At 37.5% G+C, this 16,404-nt stretch overlaps 1 protein-coding gene across 2 annotated transcripts in view; it reads left to right on the top strand.

Annotated features, from left to right (window-relative positions):
* Positions 1-16,404, top strand: part of FRY (FRY microtubule binding protein) — a 159,785-nt gene that overhangs the window by 85,886 nt on the left and 57,495 nt on the right. For both annotated transcript variants that reach the window (XM_066544888.1, XM_066544889.1), the window contains exons 25-35: positions 2,198-2,289; positions 2,491-2,663; positions 3,726-3,886; positions 4,726-4,836; positions 6,032-6,186; positions 8,231-8,330; positions 8,633-8,804; positions 10,564-10,820; positions 11,196-11,342; positions 14,694-14,862; positions 15,623-15,713. In XM_066544888.1, coding sequence (XP_066400985.1) covers positions 2,198-2,289; positions 2,491-2,663; positions 3,726-3,886; positions 4,726-4,836; positions 6,032-6,186; positions 8,231-8,330; positions 8,633-8,804; positions 10,564-10,820; positions 11,196-11,342; positions 14,694-14,862; positions 15,623-15,713 — 1,628 coding nt within the window. The remainder of the gene's footprint in view (positions 1-2,197; positions 2,290-2,490; positions 2,664-3,725; positions 3,887-4,725; positions 4,837-6,031; positions 6,187-8,230; positions 8,331-8,632; positions 8,805-10,563; positions 10,821-11,195; positions 11,343-14,693; positions 14,863-15,622; positions 15,714-16,404) is intronic.

The following is a 16,404-nucleotide window of genomic DNA, read 5'->3' on the forward strand; positions in this document are numbered from 1 at the left end:
TTTCAACTTAGTGGAATCACAGAATCACAGCATGGCTGGAAAGGACCGAAGTGGTCCAACCTCCCTGCTCAGGCAGGGTCATCCTGGATCACATGGCACAGGATTCATTCCAAATACATTCAGTTAACTGACAAGTTCCATCAGAGTTTTCATTATAGTACTCTCTTTAGTTACAAGAGAAAGTAGTGCTGGAAGGGTTCCCAACAGATCTTTCAACCCACACAAGAGAGAATTCTGTGTTCTTAAAAACCTCTGGTGGTAAAATCTGTAGCCTCAGTAAGCAGTTTCGTTGCAGGATGTGTCTATGCAGCTAAACAGAAAAGCCACAGGGAGAGCTTCAGTACTGGACTCGAGTTCTGCTCAGTTTCCCTCCTTGACTCAGTTTTGGACCATTCCATCTGGCTCCAAGATAGAAATCTGACATGGCTCATGGACAATTCTTAATAATTCTGTGTCTGGTAAACATCCACAATCATTTCCATTCTGCATTGCTTCACACCTCAATTCTGTTGTATGGCTTCCATCCCTATGAAGTCGCTGATTTGAAGGTCACTTGTTTTGATACTGGGCAGAAGTGGATTAATACATCTTAGTGCAGCCAATTGCCTCTGCATTTTGTCTGTGCACCATTTAAGACAACTTAAACTTGAAAACCTTTTTCTGGAGACATACATATCCAGTGTACCCTCAGGAAAGGAATTTCAAGAATTCAGAAGTTTACTGTATGCAGCAAGAGCAAATTTAGCACATGGAATTGTCACTAGAGGAATATGAGAACAAGAGACTGTGATTTTAATTCCTGTATTTTCCCTGATATGAATAAATGGGACACCTTGCTGCAAAGCAATGCCACCTGGAAACCCAGCAGTGACTGTATGGGCTGTGTGGCTATAGGGATCATGGCAGGCCTCCATGTCAGCAGGCAGGTATCCAGCACACCAGAAACAATGTCCTTGAACATATGCTGTGACTAGGAGGAGAATTCCCAGCATGGCCAAGAGCTGCAGGGATAAACCAAAATGGACATTACACAAGATCCGCCCTGTGGGTGCTGGCACGGAGCTTTGCCAGATCACCTCTGACACTGCTGCAGGAGGCAGCTGTGTCTGGTAAATACTGTATTAAAACTGCTTTTTTCTCTACATGTGCTTCCTGGAACCTTAAAGGTGTAACAGGAGAAAAACAGGGCTCAAGTCAAATGGCATAATAACTGGAATAAAACCCTTGGCTGACATGCTGCAATTCTGCCAATTCTGGGTCAGAATACCAGACAAAGCATCATTTTGTTCTCCCACACATCCTCTGCTGGCCATGGACAGAGCCAGAGTTCTAGAAGAGATAAGCCTTTGATTTTAGTATTGCTCACTTTTGAAGAGCAAAATCTGCATTTTCTCTGAGCTTTTCTTGTTTCTTTGAGTGCAACACAGCTTTTTTACCTTCTCATGTTTTTCTTGCTTAGGGTTGATGCAGAATACAAACAAGTCAATTTAGCCTTTCAGCAAAGAGCAGGCCTTGTTTCATTCACATCTCTCCAGGAAAGACAGAAGACAGAAAGGACAGCTTTCTAGAAGACAGAGAGATACAATGAGCCAGTTAACAACCAAGCAGTCCTGTTCTGTGGGAGGGATTCATTACTGTGGGCAAAACCCCTGCAGTCAACACACCCAGTACTGGGCTGGAGTGGTGTCTGCAGGGAGCTCACTTGAATGTGAGTGATGGTGTGCTGCAGCATTGCCAAGTTCAGGAATGGCTAATCACTAAGGTACCTTCCTTGGGTCTGGATATACATTCTGTACTATAAATGCCTCCAGCACCCAAACTAGATGACATTAAACTAACATGAATATCCCTGTTACCTGAAGATAGCATGGGTTTTTGCTATAGAAACCTTGAATATTAGTTATTTTTATCCAGTATTTAATTATTTCATTACCACATTTTCAATAAGTACTAAGGCAGTTGTTAATATTTTTTCCAAGATTATTTACAAAGACAAAAAATTGATCATATTCAGTTCCTTGTTGATGTATAAGCACAATGATATAGTGCAATATCCAAAAGTACTTGGGTTCCTTTGTGAAGAAAATTCTTGGACTGGAATTCTTAAATCTCACTGTGATACTGGCATTTCTGAAGCTACTAGTTTTTAATGTGTACACCTATGCATATAAACATGGTTGTTATTTTAAATTCCAAGAACAAGAAACGTCGAGAACGACGAGATCTACTAAGACTGCAGCTACTGCGAATTTTTGAACTCCTTGCTGATGCTGGTGTTATAAGTGACAGGTAGGACTATCATTCTTCATAAATACTGGATTTTTGCATGAAACAATTTTCAGTGTTTGCCACACTGAGATTATGTCAGTATGTTCTTTGAAGAATTGTTTGATCTGTTCGATATGGAGAGATTTGCATGCGTTTCTGCAGAAAACTGTAGCATAATTACTCTGTTACTCTATATTAATGTGCGACTTTCCTTTATGCTAGTACAAATGGAGCCTTAGAAAGAGATACCCTAGCCCTTGGAGCCTTGTTCTTAGAGTATGTTGATCTGACTCGCATGCTTTTGGAGGCTGAAAATGATAAAGAAGTTGAGATCCTTAAGGATATGAGAGCACATTTCAGTGCAATGATTGCCAACTTGATACAGTGTGTTCCAGGTATGGAGCTAAATTATGCATTTAAGTATTGAAAAAGTAATTTTTTGTTTCTTTTTTTTGTCTGTGCTTCATTCACTGCTTTTGAATTTTCATATAATGAATGTAAAATGGAATGTAGAAAAAGAAAGTGTTCAGAAGTCTACTAAGATTGAAATAAAAATACCAATAAAGCTTGATGAAGCTTGTAATAGTCATGTCTAAAAATCACCTCTTTAAAAGCCTAGAAAGAAATTGTCTGTGACCTCCAGGGACTCCAGTTTTCTTCTTATTATTTTCTCTCATCATCTGACTTGATTGCTAGACTCTTCATAAACTCAGACAGACCTTAAAAAATACAAGGACGTGCAGACAATGTGCAATATTAAATGCAGTGAAAACTTTGCCCAAGTTATTGAGGTATTATCCCATGTTACCTGAGCCCAACTGTATCACAAAGATTTATCCAGTTGATTTCATGCTTTTTATATATTGCAATATCACTTCAGAAATATAACATAATTACATTAGCAAAAAACAAAAAAAAAGGCTCTGCTTTAAAGGCCTGAATGTGGAAGATGAGGTCTGAGGCTTCTTTTTCATTTGCTCAGGTAATTCAGCTGTTCAGAATATATACCACATATTTTTCATAAACAAAGAGCCACCAAGTTTCTTTTATTTATTGCCCCTACCTATTACTGTATTAGAGTGAGACACATGTATTGTTTGGGCTCACATTTAAAGAATCAGAAAAACCAAGTAAATATTTTCCATGAAAGGAATGCAGGAGGCAGTGAAAAATGCTAATTTTATAATTAGATCCTTAAATGCTTTTTTTCTGTAGTCAGATGTACATGTTTGTATAACTATACATTAATTCAAAACTGAAGTTTCTTAGAAATAAGATGCACCTTACTCACTTGGTTAGATTTTTTAAGGAGCTTAGATACTTGGGAGTAAGTTTATGCTGAACATATAAAATCCCCTCTCTTTTTGTAGAAATTTGAAAATCATGTCATCATAGTGCCACATTAATGTGTATTTAATATTAACAAACAACAAGTTTTTCTATTTCTGTTCACTTAGTTCACCACAGGAGATTTCTCTTCCCTCAGCAGAGCTTGAGGCATCACCTGTTCATCTTGTTCAGTCAGTGGGCAGGACCTTTCAGTATTATGTTTACACCACTGGACCGTTACAGTGACAGAAATCACCAGATTACAAGATATCAGTATTGTGCATTAAAGGTACTAAGGTTTCACTATATAAAGCAGTAACAGCAGTTTTTTCAGTGAAAATACAAGTTGTTATGGAGTCTATTTCCTTTTACATGAAAGAAATTTGAATTGGCACACTTGATGCAAACTTGTATGCTCATATGTAAATGTACCATAGAATATGTAAATGTATCATAGAATGTAGCCCTGAATTTCATTTTTTTTTCTTTGTTGACAGTCTTCAAGGCTAATTATTTTAAAAACCAGAGTGCATTTGGACATTTTACTTAGCTGTTCATTAATGGGTTAGCAGATTCAGCAAGGAGCCCTTAGGCTCTGAAATTCGGTGTAGTTCAGATGCAGTACCTCAGGATACTGAATCTGTACCAATGTACAACTCAGGAATGCCTCCCACGCTTGCCTGGAGACATGCTCAGCAATAATGTACTTCTGTGGCAAAACTAGTTGCAACTCCCCTGCATGAGTAAGCTGGGAAAGTAATAGTTTATGTACTTAAATAAGCTGCACCACTTGCTGTAAGACAGTTTTAATTTTTGCAGTAACATACTATTGAAACATCTGAATGTATTTTAATTGTTTTTGCAGCTTGGTTTGTGAATACTGGGTAAAATGACAAAATAGATCTTGAAGATAGTACTCTTCCCAAAATGCATTGAGCATGATCTGGAATCCACTAAAATCTGTAGCAAAATAATTATTGAATTCTACCAGTCAGTCAGCTGTTACTATTTTCACTATAGTTCCCTCCAAACAGAAGGCAAGTGGCAGTCCTGTTAGCCTGGACTGAAATCATTCTGAAAGGTTTGTTGTGCTACTTTTTGTGTGACTGAAGTTCCATGTGCTTCCAGGCCATGTCAGCTGTGCTCTGCTGTGGACCTGTGTTTGATAATGTTGGTCTTTCCCCCGATGGGTATCTTTACAAATGGCTGGATAACATTCTGGCTTGTCAAGACTTACGTGTAAGTACTGACCAAAATGCCACACTGATGGGCAGTCACTCACTGTACTGAGTGAGTAAAGATTTTGTAAAGTGTTTTCTTTCTTCTTAAAGAACATGTAATGGATTATTCTTGCCATTTTCTATTTCTGTGAAGATGGGCTTTGACTTTGTACCTACATAGTCATAGTTCTGTGTTTGTGGCTGAGTGGACTGCCTCTTTGATTGAGGAGGAGTAGACTGGTGATTTATATCAAGTGGAGAGAGTGAGACAACAATCTTTCCTTTTTGGTGTCATGCACTTTGTCCTGCTGTTCTCCCTAAAACTGTCATACCAACACACATAACTCTGCTAAGGAAAGGTAAATAGCAGAATGTAAATAAATGCATGTGATGCAGCTAGAGGAAAGAGGCTGTGGGAATGGTAATTGATTAGGAAAAAAAAAGGTTGAGCAATTTAAAGAAAGAATGAATAGCAGCAGAGAAAATCCTTCTGAAATTACATGGGACTTTGGAATGTTGGTAGGGACAGAGCTATATGCAAGTGATATGAAGTCTCTACAGGCAGTCACCTACACTTGGTGACAGAATGTTAATAGGCATTGGTCTTTGCTGTGCCAGCACTATCCTGTACTAAAAGAACAAGAAGTCCAAGCCCTCATTGTGATGTGTTTGTAGCAGTGGTGGTACCAGGATTAAGGGATTCACAGTCTGTAGGGAGAGTTGTTAGATTGATTGATGTAGTTGGATTAAACATACACGTTTTCAGTCTTGTAAAAGGTATTTTTCTTTGTCTGCCTTGCTTCTGTGTTAGTCAAAAGAAGGATAAATGTGAAAGGTTGTCGCTCTATGAAATTCACATGAAGTAGGAAATAATTAACAAGTCAGTTAATTGATATAAAAGGAAGTTGCCCAAGAACACTTATCAAGTATATTAGATTTTCCAAAAATTCTGCTTTTTTTGTTGCTGTGCCCAATTTTGGAAAATTTATTTCATTTATGTAGTCTTTGTACATAGCATTTTTTCAAGTGATGAGTATTGAAACCTGAGCCACATTCCAACTCTGCTGTCCCTAAAATAAATCAATTACAAATGTTCTGATTTCTTCCTACATACTTGAATTTTCCATTTTCACCCTGTCTTGCCTGTGTCAATCTGAGAATTTTAGAGAATGAACGTATCTGACTGCACCAATCATGTTTTGACATTTGCTCAGGTTCACCAGCTTGGCTGTGAAGTTGTAGTCCTGTTGCTAGAGCTGAATCCTGATCAAATCAATCTCTTCAACTGGGCAATAGATCGATGTTACACAGGATCATACCAGCTTGCCTCTGGGTGTTTCAAAGCCATTGCAACTGTGTGTGGAAGCAGGTATTAATTGATTTATTAATCTACACTTTCAAATGTAAAGAAAACTGGAGGTTCTGCTCACTGTATTGTTAGGAGCTGTTGGTTACACACATATATTCTCAAACAGTTTTTGGGACTGTATCGCTTGATTTTCATGATTCCAAAAACAAAGTGATGTGCTTGGTAGAAGATGTTCTTACTATAGGTGTATTTGAAATCTGGGGAATTTTGATGCTATTTTGCTCAGAAAGATACAAACAAAACTACAACAGTTTTATTTGAATGTAGGTCATAAATCCGGTTTCGAGAGATTTGGCATGGTTTTTAATTTAATTTATAAAAGGAAAAATGTTTTCAATGTCAATAGCTTGAAAGTCATTATTTTGACTTGTCATTATCTTGAAAGTCATGTTCTTTTTCTAAACTGGCTTTCATTTGATTTGTTTAGCTCCCTTCCTGTCAACTGGTATCATCATTACTGCTAATGCTGAGCAAGCACAAGCTACATGAGGAAATTAGTACCAATATTGCTTTTGTATAAGGCCTTCATAAAACTCTATCTCTTTTTTTTATTTTCAAAGACAAAATTTATAGAGAAATTAGATAATTCAACAAGTTGCATTTTATTAAAATAAATGTGAAAATTTACTCTTCAAAAACATAATTTAGCAAGATGTCTGATCAGCATAGAGAAATACTCAGTAGAGAAATAATTGGGATCTGGAAAATCAAAATAAGTCACAAATTTCATCGTTTTCCTGCAAAATGGTTTTGTTCTCGCAGGAACAACTAGACTAGAGGCTGCATTACATGGAGGTTTTTAGAAATATGAATGGAATTTTGTGTTTGCAAATCCAGTGATATTAACAGGGTTTTTATTTTAATGAACACAGAAACATTGCAGTTTCAGTCAGTCTTTTTTCCTCAAATTGTGTTACCTGTGCCACAGTGATCTAAAAATTATTCTTTTCCATTCTTACAGTAAAAATTGAGAGTATTATCTTTGTGATTTATTTTGAATGGAAAGTCCTCTTTCTAACAAGCTGGGAATTTTTATTAATATTTGAAAGCTGTTAATAGTTTTTCTTCTGTCATCTATCAAAATGTATCAGGAAACCACTGCTTAAACTGCCTGTAATATGAGCAGCAATTGATGGTGTCCATCCAACTTTCTACAAAGCCACTTCCCTTCATTTCTTTTCTTTTTGTATTTTTTTTTAAGCAGTGGAAGGGCAAAGAGCTTGGCTTGCAGTCAGTATATGGAATGACCAAGAATGTCCCATGCCACACATGTATCTGCCATATTAAAAAGTCCAAATAGGCTTCCTGCAGCCATCCAGGAGCACTGTAGCTGACATCTAGGGTGGTAAATGGCTGGTTCACAATTCAATCAGTGCATTTACAAATCATCAGGAGAAAACAGAAACCTATTTAGTACAAATCCAAATATTGAGATGTGGGATTTACTCCTCTAACAATATTGTCATTAAGTTAACACTTTGATATGTTTAACCTTAAAATTGACATTGACTTTATAGACAGCAGACTTTGTGAAGCAGTTCTTAGTGCTTACTCTTTTGAAAGCAAAAAATTTTCATAGAATTGTCTAATACCTCGGAATGTTCATATCAGAGATAGTGTCCTTTGTCCAAAGGGACTATTTTAATTGCATCTTGGCTTAAGAAATTCTTTATCCCTGGAAATTTACATGCTCCCCATTTTCTTTCATGGGTGTCAGGCTGTCCTGTAAACAGTTTATGCTATAAATTAAAATGAATCAACAGTCATAGACACAGGTATTCCATTTCTCATTGTGAGTAATTCAGTGCATTCCTAAGCATTGGTCCAAGGTAATTATAAATAATCCTTTCTTTCTTCCCATTCACCAGATGGTCCTTTGATCATGCAGTGTGTATTCATAAGAGCTCCCTTTCCCATATTCTGATGGTAGAAGAGAAAAAAGAAAGATGACATTCTCTTTAGACCATATTACAGAGTAAATCAGAGTGAATATATTCTGCATTCCTCACCAGCATTCACAAAAATGTTCTGTTTATTCTTCTAGGAACTATCCTTTTGATATCGTGACGCTTTTAAATTTGGTGCTGTTCAAGGCATCTGACACCAACAGAGAGATTTATGAAATTTCCATGCAACTTATGCAGGCACGTATCAGCTAATTTTTTCCTCCTGCCCTTGGAGACTTTTTTGCTGAACTTCTTATGAAGTACTGTTATTTGTTCATTAGTTTTGTTTTGAAAAGAAACCATCAGTTTTGTCTTGGCTATAAAAACTTACAAGAATATTTATGTAAAAATGAATGTTATTGTGTCTTTCATATTTGGAGCATATACTCTGAAACATATAGAGCTTTCTCTGATAGCTAAACTTCAAATGCTGATATTTCCTGATTTAATAAATTTTTATTGTCACATTCCTTCTTTCTTTTTTCTTGTGTCTTTTATAGATCCTTGAATCAAAGCTTTTTGTTTACTCAAAAAAGGTAGCTGAGCAAAGACCAGGCAGCATCTTGTATGGGACACACGGTCCATTGCCACCTCTTTATAGTGTCTCACTTGCCCTTCTTTCATATGAACTCGCAAGGATGTATCCTGAACTTACCCTTCCACTTTTTTCAGGTACCTGTATTTATTTGACTTATTATCTCCTTTACATTTTTTACAAATGCTAGACTGCTACCATTTTGAACCACAGTTCTGTTTATAAATTTAGCTTGACCTGTTTTTATTCTGGTTCGGGTCAAATCAGATTTAGGAATCTAATATATATTTCCTAGAGGTTCTCACACAAAGTACAGAAACCCTCTTTGGGGACTCTGTGCCACTTATGTGACCTTGGGGTAACTTTGAATTTACAAGTGTCCTGAGTGAGTTAAAATGACATTGGCAAACTCTACTATGATGGGTTCTCATGTGATTCTTCTTACACATGGATTTACAAAGATCATCATTGTGAGGATGTATTTCTTCATTTTATCTAAACATGACTTTAACTTTGGGCAGATTGATTGCCTATGTTCAGTTCTACCAATGATTCAAATTACTCTGAGTGATCTCTACCTTTTGTTATTTGCCACATCTGCATGTCTCAGCACTTTTTTTTAATTTTACCAGAAATATATTTTTTTTCAAAATTACTGAGAAAAATGTTAAAGAATGAGACCTGCAGGAGCACCAATCAGAATTGAGGCCATTCCTGGGAACAATGATGTTTTGAGACATATCTATCTGGTTTAATCAATCTTATGTGTTGCTCTAGTTTTTAAATAGCAGAATGCAAATGTCTGTAATCGTGGGAATTTTTACTGGCTCTTGAAATCCCTTTATGTTGTTTTTACTCAGTCTGTAGGGGCTGGAGGAAGGGTAAAGGAACAATACATCACCCTTACATTTCTCAGTGCCCAAGATACCATGAGTTATAAATAACTGGTGTAGGGAAATTCTGATGGCTCATTTGTCATTAAGCAAATGCTGTTCATTATCTCTGTGTTGTCTACTCATGTTGCTGTAATGACTGTGTCATTTTAAAAAAATCTCAGATATACCAGATATTACAGTCCAAGTGAGACATCCTTTCTATACATCTAGAATCATAAGGAGGAGAGAACAGTGTGTGTCTTCACAATTTTTAAAAACCAGGGAGTGAGTAAAAAAAGGAAATGTTTGCTGTACTGATTTTACAGAAGAGTTCTGGTACAGAGAGATAATGTGGTTCACTTTGGCAGGAAGCTGTATTTCTTATCCCAGATTTTCCAAATCCCTTTGCCTTACAGTGCCAGGGTTTTTGTTTTTTTTTTGTTTTTTTTTTTTTGTAAACTATATAAAGTGCTGTGTGCAAGCATTCCTGAACTGACAGCCAGCTATGAATTTCATAGACATTCCCACAGGAAGTAGGATCCCAATATATGCAAGATTTTTTTGGTAAACTCAGTATAATAAGTGCCTTAGTATTTAAAGTATAGCTTAGAAACCTGGAGGCCAGTGAGGCATTTGTAATCTGCAGAACAGTTCTGTATATTCTCCAGAAGCTCTTGAAATTCTAGAGTAACCACCAGTAACTGAATGATCCTTTTTCCTCTTTACTGACATCCACCTTACTTAATATGCCCCATGGCACAGTAACAAGGGTTGACTTTCTGTTTCTAAGCCCAGACTGAGTTAGTTATTTTAGACAGAAGATATGACCAATTGCTTGCTATTATGGAAGTAATTCCATGTTTCTCTTCAGTAAATTCAAGAACATGTTTTTTATGCTTGTAGTGTGCAAAGTAAAAACCATCAGGTAATTTAACAAATGTCAGAAATGTGATTTAAACAGTGTATTTAGGGTTTAGATCATATATTAATATGCTGTCCTTTTCAACTCTTACTGTTTTAGAGGTAAGCCAGCGATTTCCAACAACACATCCAAATGGAAGACAGATCATGCTTACCTATCTGCTACCATGGCTTCATAATATTGAACTGGTGGACAACAGACTGCTCCTCCCTGGCTCAAGCCCTACCACTCCAGAAGATGAACTGAAGGACAAGGAGGGGGAAATAGCAGTCACAAGTGGACTAAAAGGCAATGGCTGGGGCTCACCTGAGGCCACCTCCCTGGTTCTTAATAATCTCATGTATATGACAGCCAAGGTAAAAAAACAAATCAAACAAAGAAACTAACCTGTAAAACTTTTGTTTCTTCCCTCCAGTACCAGAAATTTTACACTGGAACAGTCTGTACCAATCAAATAAAACCCGCTTAATTTTAGGAATACTTTCTAAATTTATAGTCCTCAAGAATTTATGTTCTCTTATGATTTAAGTCCTTCTGTGGATCAGAACCTAAATAGTTTTAAATATACTTAATGCTCTGAAATCTGTCAGGTAGCCTTTTAAAATACTGTTTTGTAACTTTTTACAGCATTTCACTGGGGTTTTTTTTGCGTGAGAAAATGTTCTAAAAGAACATGCTTTGGTTTGGAAGTCTGCATATTTCAAGGAATGTATGCCTATGATTCTTTGCAGTATGGAGATGAAATTCCTGGACCAGAGATGGAAAATGTCTGGAATGCTTTGGCCAACAATGAAAAATGGAGTAACAACCTTAGGATAACTCTGCAGTTCCTCATTAGTTTGTGTGGTGTTAGCAGTGATACCATCCTTTTACCCTACGTAAGTCTTTGCACTTTATTTTATTTACTGCTGATTACACAGGTTGTAGTGAAAGAAAGGGCTATTACCTGCAGAAAATTAATTTCAATATCAAAAACAAGAAATGCCAACAACATACTCCCCAACACACTGTACAAAATTAAATAGCAGGGATAAAAGTGCCAGGAAACTGAAACTTAAAAAAAAGAAATGGAGTAGTTCGAATCTTGGCCTGCAGCAGCAGAGCACACCCCATGCAAGTGAGAGGTGGGTTTCTCTCAAGCAAAGAGAAACCTTGCATGTCTGTGAATGGGGACAGTAACAGAGACTGGCCTTAAATTGCCAGAAAATGCTACATCTTTTTCTTTAGCAGACTAGAGCTTTCTGTGGGACATCTCAAGAGACAGAAGATAGTTAACCTTTATAAGCTTACTATATCAGCTTCTGCCTCTGCATGACTGTCATAAATTATCTAACAGTTGCTGCAATGTGCAACTCAAACTGTGCTGGATATTGTTATTATTCAAGTTAAAATAAAATCAGGGCTGTCTGAGAAAAACAGGCTACTTCCATTCCCATGTTCCTTATTGCTCAGTTGCTGAGTGAAACAGAATCTAAATTTAGTGAATTTTCCAGCCAAATTACAATATGGTTTTATTAATAGTTAGCCTCTTTCCATTTATTTCCCTGAAATAAATCTGAAATTTATCTAAAAAGCCTCATAAACACACTTCATTTACAGATGCTGAAATAACAGTTTGCCCAACATGTTTATAGTGACTGCTATGCATACTAGAATAAAGAAAATAAAGAAGCCTGTAAAAATCCTCAAAATGTTGTTGTTGTATCATGGGCATAACATTTGTTTCCTTTCATTTGTAGGGTTTACTGTTCTATATTCTCAAATCATTGTATATATATGCCTAGCTAGTCAAAAGTAGAAAAATTTGAAAGTGGAATTGGTGTAAGAAAAAGCTCAGTGTTTATATGAGAGGAAAACAAAGGGGTGATCTGAAATGAAATCTTTCCCTCAATTGTTACAGAGGCTTTCCATTCAGGGCTGACCATGCTTTCAGCAGGAGGTTAGATGAGGGACTTCCCAGCTTCTTTCCAACCTGCCTCATCCTGTCTATGACAGATTTGGGATTAAGGTGGTCTCCATCTATGTTGGCAGAGAACAAGTGGAAATCACCTGCTAGAGATAAGACAGAAATTGAGGGCTGTTTTGCCCTCATTTCTGACAGCTTACAAAAGGGACAGGGGCAGTTTTCTGAGAGGAAGGAGTAATAGTCCTTTGCTGACTCCAAATGTAGCCTGACTGGAAAAGCCTGATAACCTGATAACCCTGTCACCTCTTGCCCAGGAGCCCCTCACATACCTTATCCCCCATCCAGATACTTGCCAAGCCAAAGCTTTCAGCACCTCCTTTTTCCATAACTGTTTCCATGCCACAGCTCTGAGCAGCTTTTCCTCAAACCCCCTCCATTCAGTGCACTTCTTTCTTCAAATTCTTTTTTTTTTGCCTCAAAGCCTTGGCTTTCTCAGTCCTGTCCTCCTCCAGGACAGTACAGTCCTCTTACTTCACAAAGAGAGCAGTCTGTTCTGACATCTCCAGCTTCATCTGCTCAGCATCTCCTATTTTGCCTGTGGTACTTTTCTGGTCTCCCACCCAGCTTCTCGTGGCTGGTGGCAGCAGCAGCTGACAAGGCTCCCCTGTGTTTTACCACCCAGTTAGTCTGTGTTCTGTAATGTTGAGTTAAAAGTCTGATTCTGAGATTTTGCAAAATCTGAAAAAGTTTTTAGCTTCTGTAGGAAGCCTGACTGTGCTTATGAGTCACTCCTTGCTGATAGCTTTGTCTGGAGTAGGAAAATACACTGGTCTTATCACATGCATCTGCTCAGTGTTTTGCTAATGCCCTGGAGTTTAGAGATAAGAAATCCTACCTAACTCTGCTAACTACACAAGACTGCTGATACCATAAACATGTGTCTTCCATTATTATGTAGATAACAGATACACATTAGCAAATAAAGATAATTTGGACAGTTTATCAGCAGTGTTCCAGGTCACCTGGGCTTAAAAGAGCACAGAGCTGCAAAATTGCCAGTTTACCCATCTCCTTTAGGAGCCCCCTGTGCCCCGAGGCCAGTCACCAGCTGCTTTGTGCCTTCAGCCATCTGTTCTCCCTGTGTCCGGTCCAAGCCAAAAGCATGCCTGACTCACATTTTTAATTTTTTTTTTATCATCTAAATTAATTGCTTTGTCTCTTATGTTTCCTTTAAGCATTTTTTCCCAGTGCCCCAGTACAAATTGCTGAGCTGTCCATTCTTTCACATTATGTAGTGAAAGATTTCTTAGAGTATTTACAGTTCAGAAACCTCTTCAGCAAAAACTCGTATTGGGAATCTGACCCCTGCAGTGGTGAGAGAAACTGAAAGTGGCACTGTGAGCCCAACCAGAAATGAGCCTCAGGAAGGAGATGGATTTGTCTCTGGAAAGTCCCTGGGAAATTTTTAGCACAGTAGAGTAAAAGACACTTTGCATATGTGCATTTTCTCTAAGGAAAAGAAAATAAAAGGAAAGAGAAGCAGTAAGGAAGTTATTTTAATGTAAGTATTTAAGAGTAAAAGAGCAGCAATATTTGGTGAGGCCAACAGGCTGTTCAGTCTAATATATTAGCTCCCCTATATGAACTTGTTTAGGGACATGTTTAAAAACAAGCAGGCAAGCACAGAGAGATATTCCCCATATGGTCTCCCAGCTCCACCAGTTTATGAATCAAGTGGTTTTGAGCTGGAGAGAGTCTCTGCCTTTAATAGTGATCTGGGTTTTTTCCCTCCAGAATACAGCTGAATTTGGTCTCAGTATTTCAAGAGTCCTCATTGCTGCAGTGCAGGTTTGAGATCTCATTAAAAGATTTATAGAAATTTCCAGAGTGTCTATAAATGGTACTCACAGATTTTTTCAAATCAGGATACATGAAGTGTGTATACATAATTGCTCTGCCTTACTTCCATTAGCTATTTCTTTGCTTACAGATATGAGTAGCAACTCAAAGCCTGGCTTACTCTTGGTGGCCACAGCCACAGTTTTGTAGATGTGCATGTTACATAGTTATATACATAAACAATTCATTGTGAATGGTAAGCAAAAACTTTGAAGTAATTAAATCATAGAGTCAGTCTGCTGGGGAAATGATCTTGATGTCAAAGTGAGAAGTTTTATTTCTGTATGAACTGTATGTGGTTGTGGTGTCTGTCCAGGAACAACACTTGCATTTGAGATAATTTCAATACTGCAGTGTAACACTCATTGATTCCTTTGGAAATTCACTTTGGTCAGAGTTTAACAACTGTTACTTTCTTCAACAGATAAAGAAGGTTGCAATATATCTGTGTCGCAATAACACTATTCAGACAATGGAAGAACTCCTTTTTGAGCTGCAACAAACCGACCCAGTGAACCCCATCGTCCAACATTGTGATAATCCTCCATTTTACCGTTTTGCTGCCAGCAACAAAGCCTCAGCTGCAGCTTCTGGTATGACCTGAATGTGTTTTTGTTATGCTCTCCTGCTCTTTTGAGTCTTCATCTCTTTGCAAAAAACAATCTCTTACTTTTGCATCCCTTCAGACCTGTGCACATAAAATACAAGTATCAGGGCCTTGTTACATGTCTAAATTACAGTTCTTTTTCATTCCAAATGATGTATATGCTTTGTTAACATATGCTTAATTATCTTAACTATTTTAATAGCATATTACTAATACTTGATGCTGTTCAGAATTCTGCCACTTTTCAGAAAACTCCACTCTCTAGTAGCTGTTTTACTCAGAACAAGAAATCGTCACTGATGCAGTGAGCACAGCAGATGTATCAAGCAGAGTTTCCTGAAAACTGAGAGCCTTAAGGGTGTGGCAGTTCTGTTTTGAAAGGCCTTTTCCAAGCTGCAGTAGTCAAATATACTTAAGAACCAACCCCACATTTTACCTTGTAAATGTTTTGCCTGATCCTTGAAAAATAATAGACTATGTCTTGAGCATGAGCTTAATGTAAGGAGAAGAAGATCATCATTCTGTTCATCTACTTCTCAAAGCATGTGAACTTAACACCATCTAGCCATGGAAGCAGGTCCTGTCTGTAGGAGTAACAGTGTTCATTCTTTCATGTGTGCAAGTACTTGCAGGATGGTCACTTTGACTGTAGCTGCTAAAATCCCCTGTGAGTTATAGGCTTTTATTGCTTTGCAGGCACTGTCTGCTGCATCTAACAGGTGTTCTTATTCACATCTCATTTACAGGAACCACCTCCAGCAGTAACACTGTTGTAGCTGGCCAAGATAGTTTTCCTGATGCAGAGGAGAACAGAGTGGTGAAAGAGAATGATGAAAGGTTTGTAGCTTGGGTTTTTTCCCTCCAAAATGTATGTGTTTTCCTAGGCTGAGGGTGAGATGTTGAAAAAAGTTCTGCATTGTTCTGTGAGGAGTTCTGGTGCTCAGATTGGGCCTAAGTGGCATTATTGCAGTATGCATAATTTATTTTTTTTTTTAGCTATTCTCATGATTCTAGTTCCTGACTCTTGTTAAATGGTAAAGGAAGAACTGTTAAATCTACATTCAGTGAATTGTGCTAAGGAGGTCATGGTTTTGTAGGAATTATCCTACTAAAATCTTTATGAAAAATCAGATTTGATCACACCATTTGATTTCAGGGACAGTGAGTAAAATTTAGTTTGCAGATTTATATCATTGATTTTGAGGACACCTTTGTCTAGGTGAAATGTTTTATAGAAGACAGCTATGGAAAATAACTTGCTTATAAATTATATATTCAGTTTAGACTTCTGCTACTTACGGTACATACTGACAAATGACAAATGAGTAAATGCAAAGCCTAAGGGCCATCAGATCCTAGACCACAGACATATAGATTGTTTCTCTCACAAAAACACTCTTAGTTTTGCAAGAGAACTTTGGACAATTTATAATAGCATTTGTCAGTTAGTGTATTAGTATTTCATTAGTCACTGATAGTCACCAGTATCACTTCAGTAGTCCAACACTCCTTCCCTAAGGAAGGAGAT

The sequence above is a fragment of the Molothrus aeneus genome, chromosome 2 (assembly GCF_037042795.1).
Source record: "Molothrus aeneus isolate 106 chromosome 2, BPBGC_Maene_1.0, whole genome shotgun sequence".
NCBI classification, from domain to species: domain Eukaryota; kingdom Metazoa; phylum Chordata; class Aves; order Passeriformes; family Icteridae; genus Molothrus; species Molothrus aeneus.